The sequence below is a fragment of the Numenius arquata genome, chromosome 3 (assembly GCF_964106895.1).
Source record: "Numenius arquata chromosome 3, bNumArq3.hap1.1, whole genome shotgun sequence".
Classification (NCBI taxonomy): domain Eukaryota; kingdom Metazoa; phylum Chordata; class Aves; order Charadriiformes; family Scolopacidae; genus Numenius; species Numenius arquata.
The window spans coordinates 29,493,601-29,519,613 of NC_133578.1; the positions used below are offsets into that span (position 1 = coordinate 29,493,601).

The 26,013-nt window shown below is 37.8% G+C and overlaps 1 protein-coding gene across 1 annotated transcript; it reads left to right on the top strand.

Annotated features, from left to right (window-relative positions):
- ZDBF2 (zinc finger DBF-type containing 2) lies at window positions 1-18,349 on the top strand. Its single transcript, XM_074145498.1, has 7 exons — window positions 1-77; window positions 4,054-4,153; window positions 5,204-5,255; window positions 5,785-5,836; window positions 6,431-6,536; window positions 7,322-7,449; window positions 13,044-18,349. The coding sequence occupies exons 2-7, from the start codon at window positions 4,130-4,132 to the stop codon at window positions 15,880-15,882; spliced, it is 3,201 nt and encodes a 1,066-aa protein (XP_074001599.1). The 5' UTR covers window positions 1-77; window positions 4,054-4,129; the 3' UTR covers window positions 15,883-18,349.
- The last annotated feature ends 7,664 nt before the right edge of the window (window positions 18,350-26,013 follow it).

Sequence of the window (26,013 nt, forward strand, 5' to 3'; positions counted from 1 at the left end):
GACCCGGAGGAGGAAGCCAAGGATGGCGTCCCCTGACCCCGGCCTGGCACGGAAGAGCTCACGGAGAAGTGATGGAGGTGAGACAGTACCGGGGAGGGAGCCGGGCGGCGGGAGCCGGGGGGATGCGCGCCGCCGCGCAGGGCAAAGGGACCGGCTGGGAGCGGGAGGGGCCGTTAGGGCCGTTAGGGGAGGGGTCCGCGCGCCACTTAGCCAGCCCCCTGCGCGCGCGCGTTAACGTGCGTGGGTGCGCCCCTCTGCCCCCTCCGCGGCCGGGAGCCCCTGTGGCGGAGGGGGGCGCCTCGGACGTGCGTGGCGGAGTGCCTCAAAACACAGTGGGGCTTTTACCCCTCTCGGCTACCGGCGGGACTTAGGAGCCGCCTGCGGCTCCGCCCCGGGCGGCAGTGGCGGCGGCCGGGCCGTGAAACGGGGCGAGGAGGGGACAGCGGACACGCAGCGAGGACGGGAGTCGGCTCGAAGACCGAGCTGGTGCTGGCTGGCGGTGGGGCAAAAGGAGTTTCTGAAATAAGTTGCCACCTCCCTATTTGTGCTAACACATTTGGAAGACAGCTAACTTTGTTTAAGGAGAGTTTTTCCCCTTGTTTTCCCTCTGTCTACCCAGCATAGACCTTCTCAGGTGAAGAGGCAGTAGAGGTTTCTGTGAGGTGTTTTTGGAGGAGCTGTTTTGATTGGCCTCTGTGTTCCTTTTTATTTATGTTTTATGTGTTGTAGTGCAAGAGTGACACGCTGTGGAGAGTTTCTTTGATGCTTTTATATACTATCAGAATGTGCCACTGATTTTTTTTAATGTGTACATTTCATGCCTTTTGGTTGCCTCTTTATAGATTCCTCTTGTTAGATGGGATTGGGCAATCCCAAGCACAACTAGAGGTTGGGTGGAGAATGGACTGAGAGCAGCCCTGAGGAGAAGGACTTGGGGGGTATTGGTGGATGAGAAGCTCAACATGAGCTGGCAATGCATGCTTGCAGCCTAGCATTCTGGGCTGCATCAAAAGAAGCATGGCCAGCAGGCTGAGGGAGATCATTTTGCCCTTCTACACTGCTCTGGTGAGAGCCCACCTGGAGTACTCCATCCGGTTCTGGAGTCCTTAGCACAGAAAAGACATGGACTTGTTGGAACGGGTCCAGAGGAGGGCCACAAAGATGATCAGAGGGCTGGAGCACCTCTCCTATGAAGACAGGCTGAGAGAGTTGGGGTTGTTCAGCCTGGAGAAGAGAAGGCTCCAGGGAGACCTTATAGCAGCCTTCCAGTACCTAAAGGGGGCCTACAGGAAGATGCGGAGGGACTCTCTATCAGGGATTGTAGCGATAAGACGAGGAGGAACAGTTTTAAACTGAAAGGGGGGAGATTTAGATTAGATATTAGGAAGAAATCCTTTACTGTGAGGATGGTGAGGCATTGGAACAGGTTGCCCAGAGAAGTTGTGGATGCCTCATCCCTGGAAGTGTTCAAGATCAGGCTGGATGGGGCTGTGAGCAACCTGGTCTAGTGGGAGGTGTCCCTGCCCATGGCAGGGGGGTTGGAACTCCATGATCTTTAAGGTCCCTTCCAACCCAAACCATTCTATGATTGTCTGAGGCTTTTCGTTCTCTGGCTGCTGTACACAGAGTAATTCAATAAAACCAAAAAGAAGCATTGGTGTTAGAGACAGCTAATGTAGCCCAGTTAGAAATTTACCATTTCTGTATGTAGCCAGTTGTTTTTACACTTGTTACAATTTACAGGATTTTTCAGTGGTAAAATATTTACACTAAAGCTTGTACAGGTATAATTTATTTTTTAATCCAACAGTTTAAGATATTTACAGTTGGAAGTAAAGAAGCTAGGATGTTGCAGGCTTTGTATGGACATCTGAAATGTCTTTTGTGAATTTATATCTCTAGTTTCTGTTTTGATAAAGTAAGGATTGCGGTTAGGCTGTCCAGATTTTGGCAACATAAATAACGTATCTGCATAACAGGTTTCATTTGCATTACTAGCCTGTGATTTGAGCTTGACTTCAGATGGTAAGCAAGCTGTATATAATTTGAGTTCAGATTTTTTTTCTTTGTCCTGTGCACTCGTGTTCTCATGAAACACTGAGACATGGATAATAGGTTTTCCTCTCGTGTCAGCTTTGTGCATAAGTATTTCTGAAAGATCTTCCTCTGCTGTTTTTCTGTCAGTTACTAAGCAATAGCCAGGCTTTTACAATTTTTACCTAACCTCCCCTTCCTCCAGTGAGAAAATCTGGTCTGTTGAATTTCCTCAAACTGTAGAAAGTTGACAAGGAGATGCAGACTGGAGTAATTCATTGTAGCTATTTTCTTAGTCCTCTGCTGTTTGAAGTTACTGCACTCCTAGCTGCACTCCTAGCTCAGTTTAAATGTGCATGAGTCTGTGTCTCAACTTAGGGGTGTAACATACAGAATTGTACTTGTAGATGAGTGAACTCTCAGTAGAGCACCACCATGGAAATTACTCCTTCAAATAAGGAAGTAATGAACTGCAGTAGTAGTTATCATCCAACATATTTTAGTTGCCACTGCTTGGTGTCTCTGAGGTGAAAATAGTTATTTGTATATTGAGGTGCTGTAAATCTGGTTTTGGGGCAGTGGATGGGAATGAATGGTTGTGGTGTCCCCTGCTGACTGACCGCACTGTCAATGGGGTAGGCTCCTCTGTGGTCGCTACACTCTTACTATGCTCTACATTTGTAGCTTTATCTTAGAAAAAAAAAAATTAAAATTTTATATATATATACACACACGCCCCTTTAAAAAATCAGTAAGTTGACTTCAAGCATGTGGAACAAGATTTTTTCCATAAAGCATCATTCATGAAAGATAGTCTTGTCAGTTTTTCCTTTACTGCCTTTTGGATCCCAGCTGCATATAGGACACTGAATAGGGTGACTGAGATCAACTGATCTATCAAGAAAGCTTTTCTCAGTTGCCTGATGACAAGGGTTATAAGTGCAGCTGCGTTGTGTTTTGTTTTGTTTTGTTTTAATATTATTACATGAATTGATACACTATGGGAAGGAGATCAAACCTGGTGTTTTGGTTGGGTGGTTGAGGTTTTTTTTGTTTTGTTTTGGGTTGGTTCTTTGTTTTTAGTTGAGATAATAAGGTGCTCTTTCTGACCCTGACCGCTGTAACAGCCCTACTATTTTATAATGAGCGGTGCATAGTCAGGGAAAGAGCAAAACAAGTTTAAAGAAAACAAACAACAAACCACGCATCTGTCAAGCCTGATGGTATGTAGCCTCATATAGGAGCATCTTTTCTACATATATGAGAATGGGAAGGAAAACGGAAGGAATGATTCTTGTAAAAACAGTTTTTATAAAAACTGTTTATCCTTTATAAAAAAATTTTATCCTTTATAAGATAAAAAGTGGTTGATTTGAAACTTTTGTTATCGCACAACTACATAAATGGTAGGTCCCGAGCAGATCTAAGAATTGCTAAATCCTGAGTTTTGAGACACGATGTGGTACTTTCACTGTGATGCTGTTGATAGTGATTGTGCAAATTACTGTGGCTTTTCTGTTTTCCTGTCTGCAATGCTAATGATAATTGAGTATATGATGGTTAATTTATAAAATGCTTTGAACATCCAACCTACTGTGAAATTTTCAGTTAATGTATTATTGCAATATCTAACTAGTTTATGTAACATAAGCAAAATAAAACTTTTTCTGAGCAGGATTAATTTCAGTTTGGTTAACATTGAGGAATTTATTTTCTGTTATCATAGAAGTATACTTAACTTCATCCAAAACGACAATATTTAATACATAGGGACTATGAGGAAGAAAGAAGGAACAAAGTTATTCCAGAAGGAACAGTTAACGTTTATGTAGGAAAGACTGTCAAAACAACTTCCATAATAAAAAAGAAGGGTGTACTGCAGACTTCAGAAAGAGATTTATTCATTATATTGACTGATGTGTTTGGAAAGTGGTATGGAAAAATTTACATGCCTTAGGGCATGGAAAACATGCATTATTAACTCTGTTTTAAAAGGCTCTTTAACTTCATTGTTGCCAGGTGGGATGAGAAAAGATAAGTGTCCTGCACTGCAAATGGCTTCCTGTTCGATGTAATCTGGAGTCAGCTTTGGTGGATGAAGAAGGTTGATGACTTTAAGGTTTGTACTAAAAAGCTGATTTTATGCTTGCATTCCATAATGAAAAAGGACTGTGTGAAACTCAGAAGTCCTTTGTGTTTGGGCACCCTAAGCATGTAACTGCATGTTGCTGCGGTCAAATTTTAATTAAAAATTGTGGGACTCGATATTGGTTTGCAGGTCTTTTGAGCAATAATGATTACTTTTCCAGCCTGGATAATTATTTTGTGTGATCTAGGTCTTGTATCATCTTTATTGTAAAGGCAACTGAGGAAATTCAGTAATTAAATGAATTTGACAAGGTTATTGCTTAATAACCTAACAGACTCTAAGCTGTATTTGTAAGTGTAGTATTTCATTTCATTAATTTGATCAGAAATTAGCTCCTTCTATCAAAGCCACTATGCATTGCTAAATATAATATTAGGGTGTTGTGTTTTAACCCCAGCTGGCAACTAGCTACTTGCAGCTGCTCACCACCCCCACCGCCCCAAAGGGTTTGGGGAAAGAGGGGAAACCCTTGTGGGTTGAGATAAAGACAATTTAATAGAAACAATAACAGAAAAGGAAAAATAACAATAATGATGACATGGGTCACTCTCACCACCTGGTGATTTGGCACCATCCTGAGCAGTGATAGTGGATTCCCGCCCCCCAGCTGACCACCCATTTAGATACTGAGCCTAAAGTCAATGGTATGGAATATTTCATTGCCCATTCCATTGTTCTTCCTGTACTTCTATCGGAAGCTGAAAGAAGTCCTTGAATAGTGTAAATATCACTTAGCGACAACTAAAATCTATAGGTATTATTAACATTCCTTTCACAGCAATCACTAGAAAGAAAACTAACTCTTTACCAGCTGAAACCAGGACTTGGGGTAACCTAGTAAAGCAGAAATTTATTTTTACAATGCAGCTTCATCTAAGTCAAGTCTTGGTCTATAGCTGAAACAATATAGTGCTTCTGAACAGCTTGGAGCTTGGACAGAAGAATTGGCTTGAGGATGGGCTTTACTGTGAGTTTTTTGTGTTATTGTTTATTCTTAGTTTTTTTATTTTTTATTTACAGATGTTTGACAGAATCAAACCATCTGATGAAGCTTCTGCTTCTTCAGCACAAGGTGAGAAATTTAAAGTAGCTGTTTTTGTTGCAGTTATTCTTCTTTAATGTAATAATTAACAATAGAAGCATTAGTTCACCTTGTAGTTTCAATTGTGTACTTTGATTTCTTATATTTCATTATGGAACTTAGCTGGAAGAAGTGACTTCTGAATCATCCACAGAGTTTCCATGTTGATGTAATTTTCTTGTCCTGTAATGAGCTGTTTAAGACATGCTACATTGCTGCATTTTATCTCAGTGATCACGGATGTAGCAGTATAAATGTAGATTGCATAGTCTTGATTCCAGACAAATCAGTAGAAAAATTCCCACTCAACCATGAAAGAGAAAAGCTTGTTTTATTAAGCTCTTAGGGGAACTTTGAGGACAAAAGGATCCCTCTCTACATGCTTTCTTGAACTTACTAGACTTTTTATCTCCCTTTAAAATAGTAGTTTTGACAAATGCAATGTAAGAGAAGTAACTAGTTGCAGGTAAAACAGAATATCAAAGAGATGGAACAAAGTTTTGTTTTGCTTTTTCCATAGGAATTGAAAGACATGGTGTTGAAGGTGCTCTACAACAGGACAGCAATAGCAGGTAAGTCATGATTTAACTGGCATCTAGCTTACTGCTTACGCAAAGTAAAACAGGAAGAATCTGTTTTTCAGCCTTATCTGTTATCTTGTGTAATGGGTGACAGTGATGCAATATAGACTAAGTGTATAATGGAGGTCCTTTTTAACTTCTACCCACATACGATTCAAAAATGAGGAGATGGCACCTTATAGTGCCCAAAACTAATATGTGGGTTTCAAGATTTCTTTGTCTTTGATCTATTTTTTTTTTTTTTTTTTAATTTCAAAATACTAAAAAGATGACTGTCTTTCTGGAGAGACAGTTCTCTTCAGATTTCAGCCAACTGAAATTAGCATTTGTGTTCGCTATGCCTTCAACCTGTTATCCTTTTTTCTGCATTTAAGAAAAATTTTCTTTAGTGAGAATTGCTTGGGATTACCTTAAAATAGGTAGTCCTACTTGGCATTACAGTTCTGAAATAGAAATTTTTATCTTGCAAGTTTGTTCCAGTGCTGTAGTAAGATGGATGTTTAGAATTTCCATATTAAGAACACCAATTAAACAACACAACTTTTCTCATTTTCTTACTGAAATGTCTTGATAATATTCTTTCAGTTTACACGCAAGGGGGCAAGAACATCCTCATCCTGGAGCATCCACTGTGCAAAGTAGACAAGGATACTGCAACTGTTGCCATGTACACTACAGTAATCTGGAACAGGTGAGAAGGCTTCTGCATAATTCAGCAACAGATAGCAAGGAGTACCCAAAGGTTTTATCAGCTTACAAAATATCACTCTCTACACTGAAGAACCAGTACTGAATGAAAAATAATCAATTTGTGAGTTGCACAATGTATGCCCTGAGAAAATACCTTTCTTATCTGTTACCTGTTAAAAAGATGCTAGTGAAGTGGCGTGGCTACTGCAGTCTGCTTTTCTGAAGTGGTATACTGCTGTGCATTGCATTCATTGCGTTTATTTCTGTGGCTTCAATCTTGAGATCTGTATATATTGTAAACTATTAGGGATAATGTGTTGGATATCAAGGCTGCTGTTCTTTAACTTTCCTCTTCAGTCTTCTGTTTTTTAGACTTTTTAAATTAGAAAGTAGAAATCTATTTAATCTTCTGTCCTTATGAAAATTTTCCTTAATTCGAGTGAATTACAGGATGTTTATTCATATGAAGTTCAAAAATATTTTAATAGTCATTCATAGATTATTTAGAGTATTTGTACTAGTTACAAGAGGTTTGTGAGTAGCTGTCGGAGCTGCTAAATCAGGTTCCAGCTCCGAAGGATATTTCAATACATTTTAGTATTATTTGAGACATGCTTAAAAATCTCATTGAATCAAGGCCTTAAAGTAGAAAAGGCTGAAGATTTTTCTTTTATTTAAACATTTTCATAGCAACAGTGTAATGCTTAACCTGGGAAGTAATTTCTAGGAACAGGCCAGTGTTTTAACAGTAGTATTACACTAATTATCTGTTTTATCTTTCACCAGCATGTTTTCAGCTCTCAGCACAGACATTTTACCACTTACTGTAGGAATCGTATGGGTACCAGTAGCTTGATGGAGCGTTTCCTGCAAGATGTTTTACAGCATCATCCCCACAGATACCATGACAACAGGTATAATACAGCTGTCTTTTTTCTTTTTTTTTTTTTTTTTTTTTTTTAAAATATGTGTTGGTAGAATGCATGTATTACAAGTTCTTATTTCTGTTCCACTGCTGAGCAGTAAATTTTCTCTGTTTGAGGGAAACTTTCACTTTGAAGACAATTTAGAAAGGAGTGTATTTATATAAACATTATCCAAGAATATTGCTTTTGTGTTGTCTCTGCGCTTTTAAAATTTGTTTCGCTACTTAAGGATTTGATACAATACTATTGATAGCAATTAAATGTGAAGACCTGAGAAAAGGAGGAGTACATGGGTCAGTGGGTATAATGGCAGACTGTACACTCTGACATGCATTTACAAATTCTTATAATTTGACCCTTATTTATATGTATGTATAAAAATTACAATTCTTATAATTCTGGGCTTTATACATATATTGAGCAGTATATTTTATATGGTATGTTTTTAAAGAGTTCATAATTTTGTTTTGTTGTTTTTGGATAATGTCATGTGAATATTTATATGTTTATTTTTCATTATCCTTGGAGTACACACATTCAGTTAATGCTTGCATGAATTATGTGAATTGCCCAATTCATTAATGTTCAGATTTTGAAAAGTGTTCTCTTTAATTATCTCGTGCATGTTTAGGAGTGGTAAGAGAGTCAGTGTGTAAGTTTTTCTCTGTAGATGAAGGGAAATCTATTCATAGAATTATAGAATGGTTAAAATTAAATCTCAGTTAAATCTCATTCCTCATTTGTTATGTTCTGCAAGGCAGACAAAAATCCCACTCTGAAACCAGTACAGTGTATCGTGATACACAACTCTGCTATAGATCTAACTAACAAGCAGAAGGGTATTTTGTGTGAAGGCAGTCATATTGATATTATCAGGATGTGACAGAAAAAGTTAATAGGCATGTCTATGACAAATGGGACAAGGACACGTACATATCACTACAAATACATAAATTAATCCTTCCATCTTAAATAATTTTAATCCTTCTAGCTCGAGAATGTCCTCACTTTTTTGCTGTGAAGAAAATACAGGACTCACTTTAAGGCAACACCCAAATGAAAAAAAGCCCTCTCTTGAGGTGTTGCTAATACAAGGTTATTCATTTGGTGAACGAAACCTACTAATTAGATAAAACAAGCCACTCACATTCATTTAAGTCATTGGAAGAAGGAATGGAATGAGAAAAATAATGTACAAAGTCTGGATGAAGTTGGAGGGAGGAGGAGGAATAATCCCAGATATAGATAGAGTTTGGAGAAAGAAAAGCCAGATGGAAAAGCAAGTGTGAATAGGTTTATGTTGCAATCCTTTCTGAAAAATGACTGAAAAAAAAATTGTCACTGTGTGAGCTGACACAGGCAGGGCGCAGGAACAACCACAAAACTGTGGATGAAATGCAAAGAGTAAATTTATTTTAGTTGCCTTGCGAACAGGGGGGATCTCCAAAGCAGTACCGAGGCAGAGGCACACAAGCAGAAACACAGGCTCCACGGAGCTTAGTCCTTGCTAGAGAGTTACCAAACCTGCTGTTTTCGCCTGGATATCAGGGATTCAGGCAGGTGTAGTTTACCACTGGGCTTTAATCTTTCCCACAGCAGGGCAAGAATTTCAAGCATGTTTGATAGGGTGCCTCTGAGTCTATCACAAGCCTGTGTTATCTAAACACAGATGTTCTACTTGTCAAGTACACAAGACTAAAAAATTAGTATGATATATGTGGTTTTTGACACCAGCTGCAAGTCACTTGAACATGTTTGCAATCTTCCTCACCAATTTTCTGTTATTTTCCCACGTTCTACCCCCTTGCTCAAGGGATCACTTCTGCCGGTGCTGGCAAAGCTGGAGGTATCCATTTGGGCTTGAGGGGTGTAGGGCAGGGTAATTTATAAAGGCACATAAACACATATAGAAAAAAGAATAAACATATCACTACATTAACACTTTGAATCAGGTGTCCTATTCATCCTGTCAGGGAATTAAACCACTCAGCCAGCCAGGAACCATCAGTGGATTGCTTCATTTCATGCATTAAGTCCTAGAGATGTTGAATGTCATCCTCTACACTGGCTGATTCATCAGTTATGTTGAAGCAACACATGCCTTCAAAACCGAAGCAGCAGCGTTTATGGTGTTGGAAGGAGGAAAAAATAGCAATGAGAAATATTAATATCAAAATCACTTAGCATAATATAACCCTGTAATTCAGCTACTGGGGTTGGCATGCCAATGGAATACATTGTCAAAAGATCTGCAGCTGTTAATCTTCCCTTAATATAAAAGGTAGGTGACTTAGTTATGGTAGAGGCTAACCAAATTTAGGTACTTACATGTTAATCTTGCAGAAAAGTATCCAGAGTATGTGCTTGTAGTGCAGGACTACCTGTGATAGGGAAGGAAAATTGGAATGTCATCTCCTTCCAGTAACACGTAGGCTGTTGCTCAAGCTGCTTCAGCTAATATTGCTCTGGGTTTGATAACCTGATGTGGGGTAATTGCCCAAACAGATTGGAGAACTATGGCTTGTGCTTTTTCAGATTGAACTTCAGTTCGGTGTTGGGTTTGCCAACACCAGTAATACCATTCCAGTGCTATCTCCTCTAGATAAGGCACAGGTATTCATCAAAGATACCTGCAATACAAGAACTCAAGAATCCTATATCAACAAAGGATGTCAAATAAGAGCAGGAGTTGGGGTACAAAACCATACGGCATTCTCAGGGGTTGTTATATGAATCTTCACTTCTAGACTAATAGATTGAGGTCCCACCATGCAATCCATCAGTGTGAACAATTTGATTTCCCCTGTAGTTAATATTTTGGGAGAGATACCATCTGAGAGATTTCAGTCCTCACCATATTTTGTACTGGAGGTGTTATAATATGAGCATCGGGTGTTTTATTACGAATATTCCAACTGTTTAACAAAACAATTGCTTTAGTAAGATGTGAACGCCAATGTTGTCAAGTTTTAGTACTGGTTGGTTTTCTCAGTTGTTCCTTCAGCATTCTGTCCATTCTTTCAATCAAGCCATTAGCTTGGAGATGGTAGGCAGTATGGAATATCCAATCTATCCCTAGCCCTTGAGTCCAATCCTGGACATATTTCCACTGAAGTGTGTCATTGGTCACTTTGTATTTGGTCAGGAGTCCCATATTGATGTATGAGTTGTTCTAGTGCTTCAGTTTTGTTACGTTGATTAGCATATTTTTGTGGGTTTAGCAAAAAAACAGTCCTGACACTGTATCCACAGCAGTGAATACACATTGCCACAACAGAGGCAAGGGGCCCATATAATCAACCTGCCAGATATTCAAACCCCATTGACAGTGTTTTATCTTTCCCCATGGAAATATATGTAATACCCTTAAATGTAGCTGCATACAAGTAGTACAATTATGTGCACATTTTATAAACATGTAATGGCAAAGGGGTTTGATTGTGAGCAATGTCGCATGCACGTGCAGTATAAGCTGATTGATGTCCACAAGCTATATGTGCATTTATAGCTTAAGCATGTACTTCAGCAAAGTCATACTATCTACTGCACTGTTATTTTGTGTCTTGAGTGAATTATCTTTTTGACGAGCTAAGACATGCCTTACTTTTAAAGGTTATCTTTGCACATATTGCCAAAGTTGTTGCCATATATATACCCCCCAAATAGGGTATCTTTGTACATGCCAATCTTCTTGGGCCCAGCAGGGTAACCACATTGTGAGACTTTTGTACACAACCCAACTGTCAGTATATAAATAGTGTGCCTTCCCTTCAGGGTAGCAAGAGATGCTGCAATCAATTCAGCCCATTTACTAGATGCCTGTACACATACTTGCCATAATATAATTCCTGGTAGTGGAGCATATGCAACTGCTCTCCATTGTCATTGTCCACTTGCTGTACATGTTGCACTTCCCTTGGTAAATTTCACTGAATTTCACTGAATTCACTGAATAAACCAGGCATCTTTTTTGTGCTCTTTTATTAACTCATCATAAGGGGGAGCCTCGTCCACAGGAGATGTAGCGATATCTCCAAAGGGAAGAATTTCCCCCTAGTGTGGGTATATGATTAAATGATACAGTTCCTAGAAGAGTGGCATGTGGAGTTGTTACATGTGGTTTTCCTGGTAGAAATAGTTGCTGTAAATAATGTTTCCTTTTCCAATGTGTGTCTGCCTGAACTACCCCTGCATGGGTGCTAACGGAATCATCAGTAACCTACCCATGAATGTGTATAGGTATGTGTACAGTCACGCTGTCCTGGCTTGTGATTCTTTCAGTTTCTTGTAGTGCCCAAACTACAGCTAAAATCTGTTTTTCCATTGGGGTAAAATGTATGGCGGAGCCTTGTAATGCCTTGGATCAAAATCCTACAGGTCCTTTCTGATTTTTCAACCTAGTCATCTGCTGTAATCCCCGCAAGACTGTATCATCTAGATTTGTTACTTCTAATTCTAAAGGATATACTCACCTAGGAGTGTATAATTGTGCATGCTCAATCAAAGCATTTTTGCAGGCATCAAAGGCTTCTTCTTGTTGCTTGGTCCACTGCTAAACAACTCTCTTCCTAGTTAATTTCTGCAGAGGGCGCATATCACCAGATGTGGCATAAAAGTTCTCCAATAAAATAAAATTTATTCACAATACTTCTGTTAGCAGATGAATGCACCATAAGAGGTGCATAGCTATCTGCCATGTATTAAAGTAAGCATCCATTTGGGTCTTGCAAGGTCTGGTTATAACTTTCAATTGCAACATGACATTCTCTCTTTAATTTTTTTTTAAATTATTTTCATTGGATTTACCCAGCTGTTGCACATTGAAGTCTTGCGGTTTCCTGTGTTACATATGAGAAATAACACATATCTGTCTGTTCTGTTAATTCTGCAAGACATAAACATTGTATTTGAGGCAGTGCTAAAGACAGAACTGCAAGTTGCAGAATATATAAAAATCTGCTGCTGTCACAGTGAGGCTGAACAGTCTTAACTTGACTTCTTGTAGAAGTCAGAAGTTGTAGTATGTCTGTGAGAAATGGTAAGTATGGAATTTCTTGGCAACATGTGCAGAATTCCTATCAAGCAGCCATGTTTTATAGAGAAAGGGGCATTTATACTCAATACTATTTTTATACTGTGCCATATTGTAATGTTCTGTTTCTCTACAAAAGCTCAGTATTAATTAGGGGTAGTTTTACCAGTGAAATAACCTCTTTATAAGCTCACAACTTCAAAAAAGGAAATATTTTTACTTTTTCTTGCTTTGCTGTATTTACAAAATTATTCTAATACATATTTGGCCATTCTTAATGGGTGGTTGCATGAAGAGGGTAACTGACTAATGCCTGAATTGTTATCTTTAGCTTGGTGGAGGGGGAGGCAGGAACATTCCACAATTTTTTAAAATGAAATATCTCTATAAAAAAGTAGCAGAGCTGGTAACTTGAGTTTTTTCGTTAAGTGTGATGCACTCTAGGTAATTACCCTTTTTTTTTTTTTTTTTCTAAAAAAATCTATTGTTTGAAAAATCTTAAGCATATTTACAGTATTTATATAAGTTGTTTTTTTCCCCTCCCCTTTAGACCAAGCTATGATGACATGCCACTCCCTGTCACTCCAGAGGCTGCTAGGACTTGCCTGTCCCCAGCAGAGATGGAGAAAAAGAGGAACCGAGACAGACAGGAGATTTCCAGCAAAGACCTGGAGTCCATTGATGAAATAAGCTCTTCTGCTCCATGCCTGTCTCGTGAGAGCACAAAGAAAACTTCCGTAACACAAATGTTTATTCAGAAACTAGAAAGACGGCAGGAACATGTTACAAGAATATCCCAGCAGTCTATGGGCAGTTGTAGCAATGAGAAATGGGATACCCTGAAAGATGCTCAAATTGCAAGTCATAGCTATGAAGGCCAGTTTACAGCTGTAAGCCCTATACCTCAGCGTTTTTCTGCCAGTTCTTTAATCCGTAGTTCTTCTGTTAATCCTAAAACAGGAAAAAATGTTACGAGTTTGGCAGCATCAAATCTGACTCCACATAGTGGATGTGATAAAACAGGAGTGGAGGTATGCAATAGTGATGTGTTATTGAATTCATGCTTGAATCCTGCTCCGACACTGGTTCACCCAAAACGCCCTTCAGTTTCTCATCAGAATCCTATGTGCAGCCACAACAATTCTTTACATATTACCTCAGGTCAATCTCTCTCAAAACGAGATGGTTTACGAACTCAGGATGAAACTTTGGTGTCTGATTTCCATCTCAGGGATACTGTGGGTATCAGCAGCGCCCTAGATCTTGGGACATCCCCACAACTAGCAAGATGCAAAAACATGAAGGTGAACAGAGGTGATGAAAGCTCAGTGGATGACACTATTGAAGATGTTATTTTGAAATACTGCCATGGAACTACATCTGAAGAAATTTATCTCAAAGAGGAGAATAATCCCTGTTTAACTTTTTCATCACTTCTGGACCATACTCATTTAGAGGGTTCTGAAATGAGTTTTGACTGTGATGCACCTCTTCAGGCAGGAACAGATTTACCTAAGGCAGCTATAAAAGGTATAGAATTCCTAAAAGAGGTCCAAATAAGTTTGCAAGATAAAGACTATGGAACACAGCTCTCTTCTGTTCTAAAAAGTGAGTCAGTAGAGAAAGTAGAAGCAGTAAAACAGGATGTTGTAGTTCATACTGAAGAACCAGTTCTTCCAGCTCTGCCGCATGTGCCTCCTTCTTTTGTGGGAAAGACTTGGTCTCAAATAATGTATGAAGATGATATAAAAATTGAAGAACTCGTGCGTGATTTCAGGGAAGGCCGTTTTCGCTGCTACTTTGACAGTGAATCCTCAGCCAACTGTACAGGGAAGAGAATGCAGAAAAAAAAGCAGAAGGATGATAAAAAGAACAATATTGTTGAGGGTAATAGAAGAGAAAGTGCATCAGTTAAAGCATTGCCAGAATTTAATAATGCTTTAAGTGGTGGCTCTGATTTTGATAACCCATCTTTAGCTTCAGATACACTATGCAACCCACAAACTCTTAAAATGCCTAGGAAAAGGACATGGCGCCTGGCTTCAAGATGCCAGGTGGTTAAAGTCAGCCATGGCACCCAAACAAGTCTGTTGAACTACCCTGTAGCAAAAAGAAAAATGTCTAGAAGGGAATCTGATCCAGCTGATCAGAAAGCAAGCATCGTGTGGCCAGAGAATGAAAAAACTCCAAACATGAAAACTAGACTATGTGCCCTTAAACTTCCTGAGTCCTACAGCAAGATTATGAGTCCCGTACAGCCCAAGACAGTGGTGTATGTTCTGTCGTGCCCAGAGATTAAATGTAAAGGTAAACCTGTAGATACTCCCAAAATGAGGAAAAATCGTAACTCCACAGATAGCAAGGACTCTGTAAGGTATAAATACAAACAGTGTTCTTTTAAGTATTATGACCCATTGACAAATCGAATTCTGAAAATGCCTCCAAAGAGTACAGTTGGAGAAAAGGCCAAAAAGCCCTCCCATGTTCGACAGCTTTTCAAAAGTCTCAGCTTTGATGCAAACATGAGGAAGCTAGCTGATGCACAAAGAGAAGGCACACTGTCAAAGTCATTTAATTGGTCAGACTTCTGTAGTTCATCTTCAGCATCTTTCCTGCCAGATCCAGGTAAAGGGAATGATGCAGCCTCAAGTCAAAAGGCAGATGGATCTTCTGTTTCCACAGAAAGAACAGATTGTTTGGTATCTGGCCACTCAGAGAACTCTTTGAAACACCTGATCATTTCACCTTTGAACTCTCACCAGTCTGTGGTAGAAGGAGATAGTAAATTAACTCCATTTAATAGTAGAGGTACCAAAACTCCTCTGACCTCCATCAGGAGTGAGCGGTTAGAAAGAGAGAATCCAAAGGCAATGTGGAAGAGAAAAGAAGGCACTAATAAAGAACCAGTTTTTTCCAGAAAGGCTGCAGGATCTATGTCTGTCAGATGTACTGTTGGGAGGAGAGGAAGCAGAGTAACTGCATGCAAGCAAACTTCCAGAACTAAAAAACAGCAAAAAGAGGGGATGAGAAGGAAACTTCGTCCTCGTGCCCAGAAATCTTCTGCTTTCTCCATCCATAGGTGCCAGACAAGGAAAACTACAGTGGGAAAGCACCTTAAGAAAGAAAAGCCTGATGCTAAAAAATTAAAGGTGAGGAGGAAACCAAAAAGGACCTTTCTGAGCTCAACAGTTGTCACAGAGATTCCTGAAAAGAGGCAGAAGGTCACATCGGAATCTTTTCCCAAGAAGCCAGAGCAAACTTCTTCCAGAGTCGGTAACTGGGAAGTAAGTGGAGATCGGGGTCACCCTAGTGCTGTGAACCGACCCTCTAGAAGAACTTCTGCTGTACCTTTACTTCGAAACTGCCTCGTTCTACCAGGTGAGAGCTAGCTACCAAAAGAACTTTTGTTTTTATAGCCAGCACCTGGAAAAAGATTGAGGAAAAGGAAAGGGAACAAAAGGAGGTAATAGACAAAGCAGTCGAAGTGCTAGAGCTGCAGAAAGTGCAAAGCCAGTTTAATGTGAAACAAGTAAAACTGTAAACTCAGCTCTTGTTCCTGGAACATGGGAACATACTGTATTGCACTGTTCTACTGTGTAAAGCTGCAGAAGTTGTGCATTTGAGTTAAAAAGCACTTAGAATCCTAGTTACTAGACTTCACCTGTACATTAGAAAAATGAGCTTGAATAGTATCATATTGTTTTTATGGTATTACCAGTGCGTAATAGTGCACTATAATAAGGTAAATTAGAAGATGTATTAATTAATTGTGCCTATTCTTACTTTTCCACATAACTCTAAAGTGCAAAAAAATGACTCTGTTGTGCTAGAAATTAAATGAAGATATATTAATCTGGGCTGAATTCTGTGTATGTATTTTGTGTTTGTGTATATGCACACCTCCTTCAACACGTAATACATGCCTATGGAGTGGCATTAAAATTAATACAGTATGATACAATTCAGATCAATTCAGTCTTTTCTTGAAATGAAATATAATTGTACATGTTTTTATATTGACTTTTTTTCCTGAAACCACGTCCAAAGTAGTCATTTTGGACAAAAAGTCACTGTGGGCTATCTTCAAGCAATAATGGACCATGCTGATAAGAAAATTTGTCTCTCTAGGGCGCTGTTCAAATGATGGTGGCTAAAGTGAAATATCAAGTTCCAAAGCAAATATAGGCTTAGGGTTTGGGTTGGTTTTATTGTTTGTTTGTTTGTTTGTTTTTTAAATAGCTTATTGATTACGTTTATAGGAGAATTTCACATTCCTTAGTGAGTGGATGGAGAAGTTTTAATACAAACAAATAGCAGTGGGTTGTTCTAGAATGTCAACCTTAAATTTGAGTTTCTATGGTTTCTTTTATTTTAATTCAATGTACTGTTGGTTACATTTTTATGTACTATAGTTGAAACTTTCTTTTTAAACTTTCAGTAAAATATTTAAATAAGCTTAAAGCAACATCAATCTAAATATACTAGAGTTCAAATATCTGTTGAAACAGATATTTATGTATCTGTTTAAAATATTTAGTTGAGTTAAAATTATATTCCATAGTGACTCAAGTTTGGCCACTGATGCTCTAAGTACTATTATTTAATGGCAAAAAAGACTTTTTTTTATTATTTGGTTTAATTTTTTCATTTGTGGGTTTTGTGGGTTTTTTGTTTGTTTAATAGTTATATGATGACAGCTTATTTAATCTGTCTAGGAGACATAAACTCCAGTCTTGCAGATGTTTCTAGGCTTTAAAATCCAAGATTAATTGTTCATTTGTGTTAATTTAAATATATAGTTAAACATCAGCACAATCAGGGCTCTGGATTGTAAATCTGCAATTTGGTTTATTATGTAATCTCTCTTACTTTAAAGGTCTCTGTAAATTCTATAGTTGTAGCGTACATCTTCAGCACACAAGAAAAATACAGAAAAGACCAGACCCTGCTCTTTCTGCCATTGAACATAATATCTGTGCTTTTTTGCCTGAAAAAACAAAATCTTTCTTGGTTCATTTTCTGAAGTCTCAAGAGTCACTGGTTTGGATTGAGATAAAGGTGGACTTCGAAATGTATTATTTTAATATACAGTATCTGAAGGAAATAGAAAAGCTGTCATCATAAACCACTTGTTCAAAAAATATTTTGGGGATTTTTTTTTTTAATGTATGTGCATATTTCCCTGGATAAATAAAAGATGTGCATGTACTTAAGCCAGCTGGAAACCAAGTTCCTTTACAAGTCAAATATGGTCTGACAATTTTTTGATGTTATTTTTTTAATTTATTTTCTTTTTGAAATAAAAGTTGATTTCTATGGGTGAATTTTCCTACGGTTGTCAGTAGACACAGAATCTTATAGACCATTTTGCAAGTCACTGGAAAATGAAGGGTTATAATATGAGTTCTTATAGCCCTCTTAACTAATTGTGCCTGTATAATTTAATATTTTGTCTAATATAAAATTGATTTTTTTAAAGCAAAGTTTTAAATGAATGGTTTTTATAGAAAGGCTAATTTTTAGATAAAGCAAAAGAAGATTTTTAAATAAAGTTTGTTTTAAAGCAAAGCTTTAAATTAACTCTATAGTTAAGTCCCATTCTAACATATTTTTATGATACAAGACTGTTTTCCTATCTAACTTCTATCTTATTTTTCACAATATTGTACACATGAAGAGCATGAATTGTTTTGTGTGTGAATAAGATTTAATGCACATTGTACTTCAAGATCACTAGTGCATATTTGTTTACAGCCAAAAATACTGTTCTCTATACTCATTCATTGTAAGCTCATGTTTCTCCAGCACACAATTTTTCCTTGAAACCTTGAGTAATAAAAATATCTTGACTATAGAATGACTAATATTTTTAGCCTGTAATGTCTTTTTTTTTGGTAAATAATAAACCCCCTTGTCAGGGTGAGTTTTTTAAAAGAAAAATTGTATTATATTTAAATAAAAGTGTGAGTAGCTATATATTTTCCTTAAAAAAAAAAAAAAAAAAAAGGAAAAAAAAGAACAAGTATGAAATGTAACAATTTTTTTAAAAAAATCAGACTTGGTGTACAAGTCTGGAAACATTTCTGTGGTGACAGTGTCAAAATAACATTTACTGTATTCTTGGATGTTATTCTGTGCCTCACTTCTGACTGTTTAGAAACCTCTTCTGTGCATGCTCAATGACTACTAGGAAAAAGAGGGGAGATTGTGATAAGAGAAGTAAATGTAGAAACTGCTTTGGAGAAAGAATTGATGAAGGTAATGTGCAAAACAAAAAATTGCAGAAACACTCAAAATATCGTATGCATGAAGGAGAAAAGAGAAATTTTCTGGGGTCTTGAGAAATTAGTCAAACACTTTCCTATTAGATAAATAATACAGATTCTGCTGCCATTAGTGAACAGCATGTTGTTTCATTAGCAGCGTGGCTGAAACTTCGAAACACGATTGTGACGTCTACACCAATGGAAAATTTGAGAGCTGAAATGCTTTCTCACTGAAATCGATGGGGTGGCTGGTTGGATTGGGATGGGGTGGGGTTTTTTTAATTTGTTTTTTAACATAGTGGACAAAGATGTTTGTGGGTATGTTTACATGTCTTAATCTAGAGAGGCAGGAAAAGATAACTGGATTAAAGAAGAATAAAGTCATGCTTTTTGGATCTAATTGTAAGCAGTTAGATGCTTTTATATTAGATATTTTTATAATAGTTGAGAAAAATGTTGTCATTCCTTCTATGCATATATATTTTGACCTTCTGCAAGTTCATACTTATGTTGTTTACACAGTTCATAGTTCTAAAAAAATCTCTCCCCCCACAAATTATTAATTCAACCTTTTAAAACAATCTCATTCTAAGCAGCTTGGTTTTTATTCTTCACTTGTATTGTGAACCTTGAGTGTGACCCAGACTCGTGCTGTGCCAGGTACTACCTGAACAGACTAGCAAATCCCCCAAACTTTAGATGTCTGACACTTGCACCTAGCAGTTTGTCAGTTCCTTTTCTGATAGGATTTTTTTGCTTTTCAGTTCTTTCTGACATCCTTGCATTCAGTGTTCTTGTAGTTGTAGTATGAAAGTGCTCCTCTCTGGGACTCAGATAAAATGAGGTATTTAGTTGTATTTATACTGAGATTATGACTTAATCTGAAGTTGTGTTTAAGTTTCCTGCTAAATTTGTGCCCAAATAAGGATATGTGGTTTTGTGGTTTTCATGTTCTTGTAATTGATAATGTATTTTACAATACTCTTGCTTGATGCTGTAATTTTTTATCTGCTGCTCTCTCTACTGTCTGTGGTCATTTGACACAATGTGAGTTTGTAAGAATACAGTGATACTACAAACTTGTCCAGTGCTGTTGCTGGATGTTCTTTGTATTTTCAGCTCATTTAATTTCAGATTTATTGCATCCATGTTTTTCCTCAGTCATGGATTTGGGTTTTTTTTATGTTGTGAAGAGCTAAATTACAGGACAGGATATTCTGTTTGGAAGTAGATCAGTGACAGGTAACAGAAGTGGATGGTGTCCTGATCTGAAGTGCAGAGGACAAGCTGCTGTATGTGCTCCTGTGCTTGGGAGTCTGCTTACTTCACTGAGTGGGATAATGATTCTTGATTTCTTTAGCTGCCTTCCTTTCACTTTCACCTAGAGTAACTGCCTGAGAATGGAGTAATCTGAATTTGTACTTGTTCTTGAAATAGAACAGTATTTCAACTGTTGATGTTTTGGGGACAGATGAGAGAAGTAAAATGTGTCTCACTTGCTAATGCAATTAAAATGCTAGAATTTTTATCTGCTATGAATTACAGCATTCCTGATAATCTTTTCCAGAAAACTTTGTAGTAGCATAGGTTTGAGCATGCCCAGAAGCAAAGGTTTAGTTCCTTGTTTATGTTTTGCAGTTACAAATTTATTAATTCCTTCAGCAGAACAAGTCTTGTTTTAATAAAATAAAGACTGAATTTGTGGGTTTTGTAGTTTCTTTATTCTTAACATGGAATTTAACTTGAAACTGTTTGCTATAATTTGTTGTGGAAAGAACACAACAGAATGGTATGGAATAAGATACTACTGTGAAGAAGGCCAGTCATAATTTAAACAGCTGTTCACACCTGTGGTATCTTGACCCAGTGAAGTCTTCCGTTGACTTCAGTGAAGCCAAGATTCATCCCATCTTGTGGCAACTGAAACAATGATATCCTAGGATGGCATTGAAAAAGCATCGTATTTGTTTTAGATGCCTAATTGCATTTTGGCAGCAGGAAACCAAGAAGCACCAACCACATGGCACAAGCCAGTTCCCTGCAGAATTTACTCATGAACAGTTTTTTCAGAATGTGCACTTAATAAGTGAAGGAAGTGGATGGAAGTATCATAATGTTAAGTAGCTTTCTACTTCATGCAAAATGGATTGGCTTCTCTGTGATCATAGACCAGATGAATCCTGATTATGATCTTACAATGCATGCAGAACCATTTTCAAAGCTGTGTGCAAAAATACTTTTAAGAGATTTTCTGGTAAATAGAGTACTAGAATACCTTGACCAATAGAAAACCCTGTGTAGAATACCTTTTCCTTTAAATTTAGTAGTCATTTGCTGTTCATAAGTTTAAACCAGCATGATCTTTTGCAGGAGCAATGCACACAGATGTGTCAGTTTGGATCAATAAATGGCTAAAAGGCATAGGCATTGTTTCTTGAGGCTTCAATATGTTATAAAACTTCAGGACATGCTTTGCAGCTTTAAATCCATACTTGAAGATAGCTGTTATGTATTATGTAGTTGGCTGATGAAGTTACTTCTGTGCTGTCAAATAATAATTCATTAAAGGCATACCGTTCAACCTTCTAAAGCTGGACCTGCAAACATGGTACTTGTAAGCAAATTTTAAGTCTGGTAATTGCATCTTTCATGGGAAATATAAGCATTTAATGATATGCTTGTAGAGTGTCAAGTACGATGGAGGTCCAGTTCAAGTTGGAATATTTGAGAGTTAAGGTGAATTTAATAGCATGGTTTTAGTTGGCTTTGGAGTCATTGAAGTCATTAGTGGTTTGATGCACAAAATTATTGTGTTTCTGTGGTCCTGGAAGTCATAATGATTTTCCTGAAGTGCAGAAGTGTTGTTCTTGATGAAATGTGTGAACACAGATCATTATTTCAGCTTATGTGATTTAACAGTGTCAGTAATTCTATACCTAGGGTTTTTCTTTATCAGTGTTTCTTCCTTAAGGAACACTGAAAAATGGTTCTTCCCAAATACTAGCATTTGTAAAAAGGTTTTTAAATCTCTCACACCCTCAAATAAAAATGTACTTTAGCATACTAAAGCTGGTCAGCTTTTCCTATTTGCTGTGTTGTACTGTGTTAATGTTGGTCCTGGTGCAACTGAAAATGTTGGTTACAGCCTACTTAGTTGTTATTAATATTGTACAAGCAAGTTGCAGAATCAAAATACACCCTTGCGAGCTCATGCAGAGAGCTTAGACACTGTCTGCTGGTGTGGAGATTATGCTGCAAGAATTAACATTGAAGGGGGCAGGCATTGTCCTCAGCATACATGTGGCATCCCTTGTGGATGCAATGCACGTGCATGACTTGCTTTTTATTACATTAAAGTTTTAAGAGGAAGAGGGGACGTAGAAGTGAGGAATAAGACTTAAAAGATGTAGTAAGGTTGGAACTAGACCAGTGGACCTTCAGTTTTGGTTCTTTTTATAGTATTAATCAGTTTTGTCTGAACCTTTGCAAACAGTTGTTAAAATCCATCTACTTCTGTGGTGGTTCAGCTCAGATTCCATCATTGTTTCTTCTGGTATGTTAGTTTTATTTGCTTAATACACAGATATTTCTCTTTATTTCTGCTCATTTTGATCCTTTCAGCTGCTGCTAAGAGGGGAAGAATTATTATAACAAAGATTGTGCACTTGCTTCTTTTTAAAAGATAAAGAGAAAAATTATAGGGCATTATGTGGCTACCAGCAGAATTCTCCAAACACGGAAAGGAGATCTATTAAAATTCTGATCTAATGATGACTAATCAATCAATTGCCCAAATGATGACAGAAACACTTATGCTTTTCTTTTTAATGATATTGGACTCAATCTGTATACAATTAAAAATAAATATACTGACTTTTTGGTAGCATATTTTATGGATTTCCAAATGTGTTTAACACTTCAATTTTTCAGTCTGTTCTAGCAAATAGTAATTTCCTGAGTTATTGCCAACACACTGTAGTTTTGATTGAATCCAGGGTCAGGATAATGTTGGAGTCAACGTCAGCATATTTTCACCTTCCACAATTAGTTAATGTTCATACAGCACTTTCTGTGGATGTAAAGAACTGTTAAGTATTCGATATTATCAAGAATTATCTTCTATATTCATCTTATTTTAGATGTCAGTCTTCAGTGGTTTTTGTGAAATGCATTAGTAAGCACGATATTTTTTTCTTTTTAGAGCTTAAAAGACAACACAATAATGAAGTTGTACTTTACATATTATTATTTCCAGCTTTACAGAGACTTTTCATTTTTTCTGCAGTTAGCAAATTTTTTTTTTTTCTTCCTCACGCCTCTCCATTTTAAAATAAGAATTCATCTGCAATGTAGAGTTCTCCATCTTTGTTTTCTCAGAGTAGGGTGTGATGAATGTCATTGGTCTGTATCATTAATACAGTTTTATGTAATTATGTTGTTATTGCCTATGCCTTCATAGACATCTCTTCCTTTTCATGGAAGCTGTCAAGGGGAGCCAAGCATCCACATCTGTCTGTCTGTCTCTAGTCCTTGGTCTTGTTTTATTGCCTACCACGTCCTTTTCAAGCTCCCTGTTGCAGCCAGTGTATCAGCTCCTCTATTTCCCTTTATCTCATTTAACTCATATTTCGAGTAAAACAAATTTTTTTAACTCACAGGAAAAAAAGATCAGTTGAAAGTCCATTTTCAACCAATTTTTCCAGTAGGTGACTCACATTTTAGTGGGTGTATGGGCAAAACCCAAAAATCTGACAGCTGTATTTTGGCAAGCCTTGTGTTGCCACCATCTCATCTAAGCTGCGGGAAGCGCAGCAAGGGCTGGGGTTGGCAGGCACTTCTGGAGACCATCTAGTCCAACCCTCCGCTCAGAGCAGGCTCAGCTGGAGCAGGCTGCTCAGGGCCACATCCCATGGGATTTTTAATATCTTCAAGCAAGGACACTCCACAGCTTCTCTGGGCAACCTGTTCCAGCGTCTGACCACCCTCCCAATCAAAAAGGTTTTTATCTCTCTGTTTCAATGGAGTTTTCTGTATTTCAGTTTGTGCTCGGTACCTCTTGTCCTTTCCCTGTCCACTGATGAGAAGTGTTTGCCTGACGGTGGCTGGACCTCTGCTCACGCCATATGTCCTCTGGTGCACTGGCGTGGCGGGGGGTGGCTGTGGGGAGCAGCTGGCGCTGAAACCCTTGCCCAGCTGTGCCAGGGGAGATTTTCAAGTGAGGAGCCTATCCCATAAAGAAGGAGGTGGCTGTGACAAACAGCTGTGCCAGTGAGGACCTGCACAGGCTTTGGTTTTCCTGTGGCTTACCTGGCTTCTCTGGCAAAATGAGTCCTCTAAACCAGCTTCCTAAGGCTTAACCCTCCCTTCTTTTTATCCTACAGGAGTTAAGTTTGGTTTTGTTTTTCTTTTTTCAAGAGTAGATATTTTCCTTAGTTTTTTTTTTTTTTTGGAATGTTTCAAGCTGTATGGGTTTGCTGACTGTAAATCTAAAACTTTACAGTTGGTTGCTAAAATTGTAAATTTGTTACATGCCTATACAGTTCTTGCATATGTTCTTTTAATATATTTTTCTTCTTCTTTGCTTTAGCCCTGTTTGTTATTACTTGAGATTTTTGGGTTGGTTTACTTTGCTTTGTGTCCAATATTTTGTTCTAACTGGCTTAGTGTAAATTTGATTTAATAAATATTCTACAAATGTAGTATTCAGGTTAACTTGCTGTAGCTTTTTTCTTTTGGGCTGTGAGTTTTTTATTGTTTTTGCTTGTTTCTTTTGTATGTTATCTCTTGCCTCTGTTTGTAGGGAGGTTGTGTTTGGTTTCCCACTACTGCTAATTAGGTTAAATTGCTTTTGATGAGAGAGGCTGGGGGAACAGGGGTTAAAATAGCCCTCCTTTGCTGAACTATGCTGCCGTGGTTTTCTCCAAAGCAGGCCAGTGACATTGTGGAAAAACCCAGGCTGCATTAAGTGGAATTTTTGTATTTTATCACTTTCTCTCCTTTCTTAAGCATTAATGATGTCTATTCTGTTAAACATAGGTGTGTAGATTAAAAATGCTATAGAAGAGCCAAACTGGTAATATTAGATAGATTAGCACATTTTGCCATTTTTTAAATTTGCTGTAAACAAACTGAGAAATTTGTATCAGAGAGCTGAAGTTACAAATATTCCTAGTGTGTGAGCTTGCGTTATTTGTCCCTCCTTTTATACTTAGATTTTTCTTTAAGATGGTGTTTTGTTTTAATTTTCTTTTTGTTTCAATGCTCTCTATCATCAGTTTAAGTTCTTTCTCCCGCTCCATCTTAGATAGGATGATAGTGCTCTATTTTTTTTTTTTTTTTGTGGTAAATGTACTCATTTCTCCCGGGTTTTTACAGGGAAAGAATTAACATCTGCCAAAAGTTAACTTGTGAGTCTGAGCTCCATTGTCATCCGTTTGCATGAACCTTACTAAATTCTTGAATTACATCTGAAGAAGCGGGAAAGACGTGAGCTTGCAAGTCACTCAGACTCCTCTGGAAATTTTATGTAAAATATTTAAGTTGTGGTGGGTTTGGCTTTTTTTTATCTCTTTTTCTTCAGCACTGCTTTATAGAGACACATTGTACTTTTATTAATGTCTTCACAATCAAAATGCTTAGGCTATAAGTGAGTTTGAAAGGACTGAGTGGTGAAATTCAAGCACAGTTGACTCTTGTTTTTAATTTTTGCGTTTCTAGCACTTAGAAGTGGAGAGGACTATCGCTTATGTCACAGTCTCAGGTTTGTACTTTCAAGGAAGGAAAATTTTGTTTCTAAAGGATGAATTCTGATATTTGTATGCTAAGTGAGGATGCTTCTGTGGGGAAAGGTTGTGGTGTTTTTTATTTTTATTTAAATGTTTAAACTTAATGCACTTGATGGAAGTAAAGGTCATGTAGCATCTCAGAAGTCTAGAGATCATTTTGTAAGCACCGTGTGGGAGGATACCTGCTCTTTTTCAGCCCTAACACGCACAGAGATTTTCTCTTGTGATTACAGAATGCATGTGTCTACTATGCTGAAAATTGATGTTGGGAAAAGTAAAGGGGCAGGAAACACTGTTCTTGATGATAAAAAAAAAAAAAAAAAGTTGCGTATAGCATAAAAGGCCTTTATGGCATTCACTGTGTGATATCAAGGTTTTATCCAGTCATTTTTGTGCATGCACTGGGCTAGAAAGTGTTCCATTGAAAGACGGATCTGAAACAAATTTTTATGTTGAAGTAACTGAGATT

Bases quoted from the DNA above. Each gene is read 5' to 3' on its own strand.
- ZDBF2 (XM_074145498.1), top strand. From the start codon at position 4,130: ATGAAGAAGGTTGATGACTTTAAG. The intron at 5,256-5,784 runs GTGAGAAATTTA...CTTTTTCCATAG, and splicing joins TTCTGCTTCTTCAGCACAAG to GAATTGAAAGACATGGTGTT. The intron at 7,450-13,043 runs GTATAATACAGC...CCTCCCCTTTAG, and splicing joins CACAGATACCATGACAACAG to ACCAAGCTATGATGACATGC.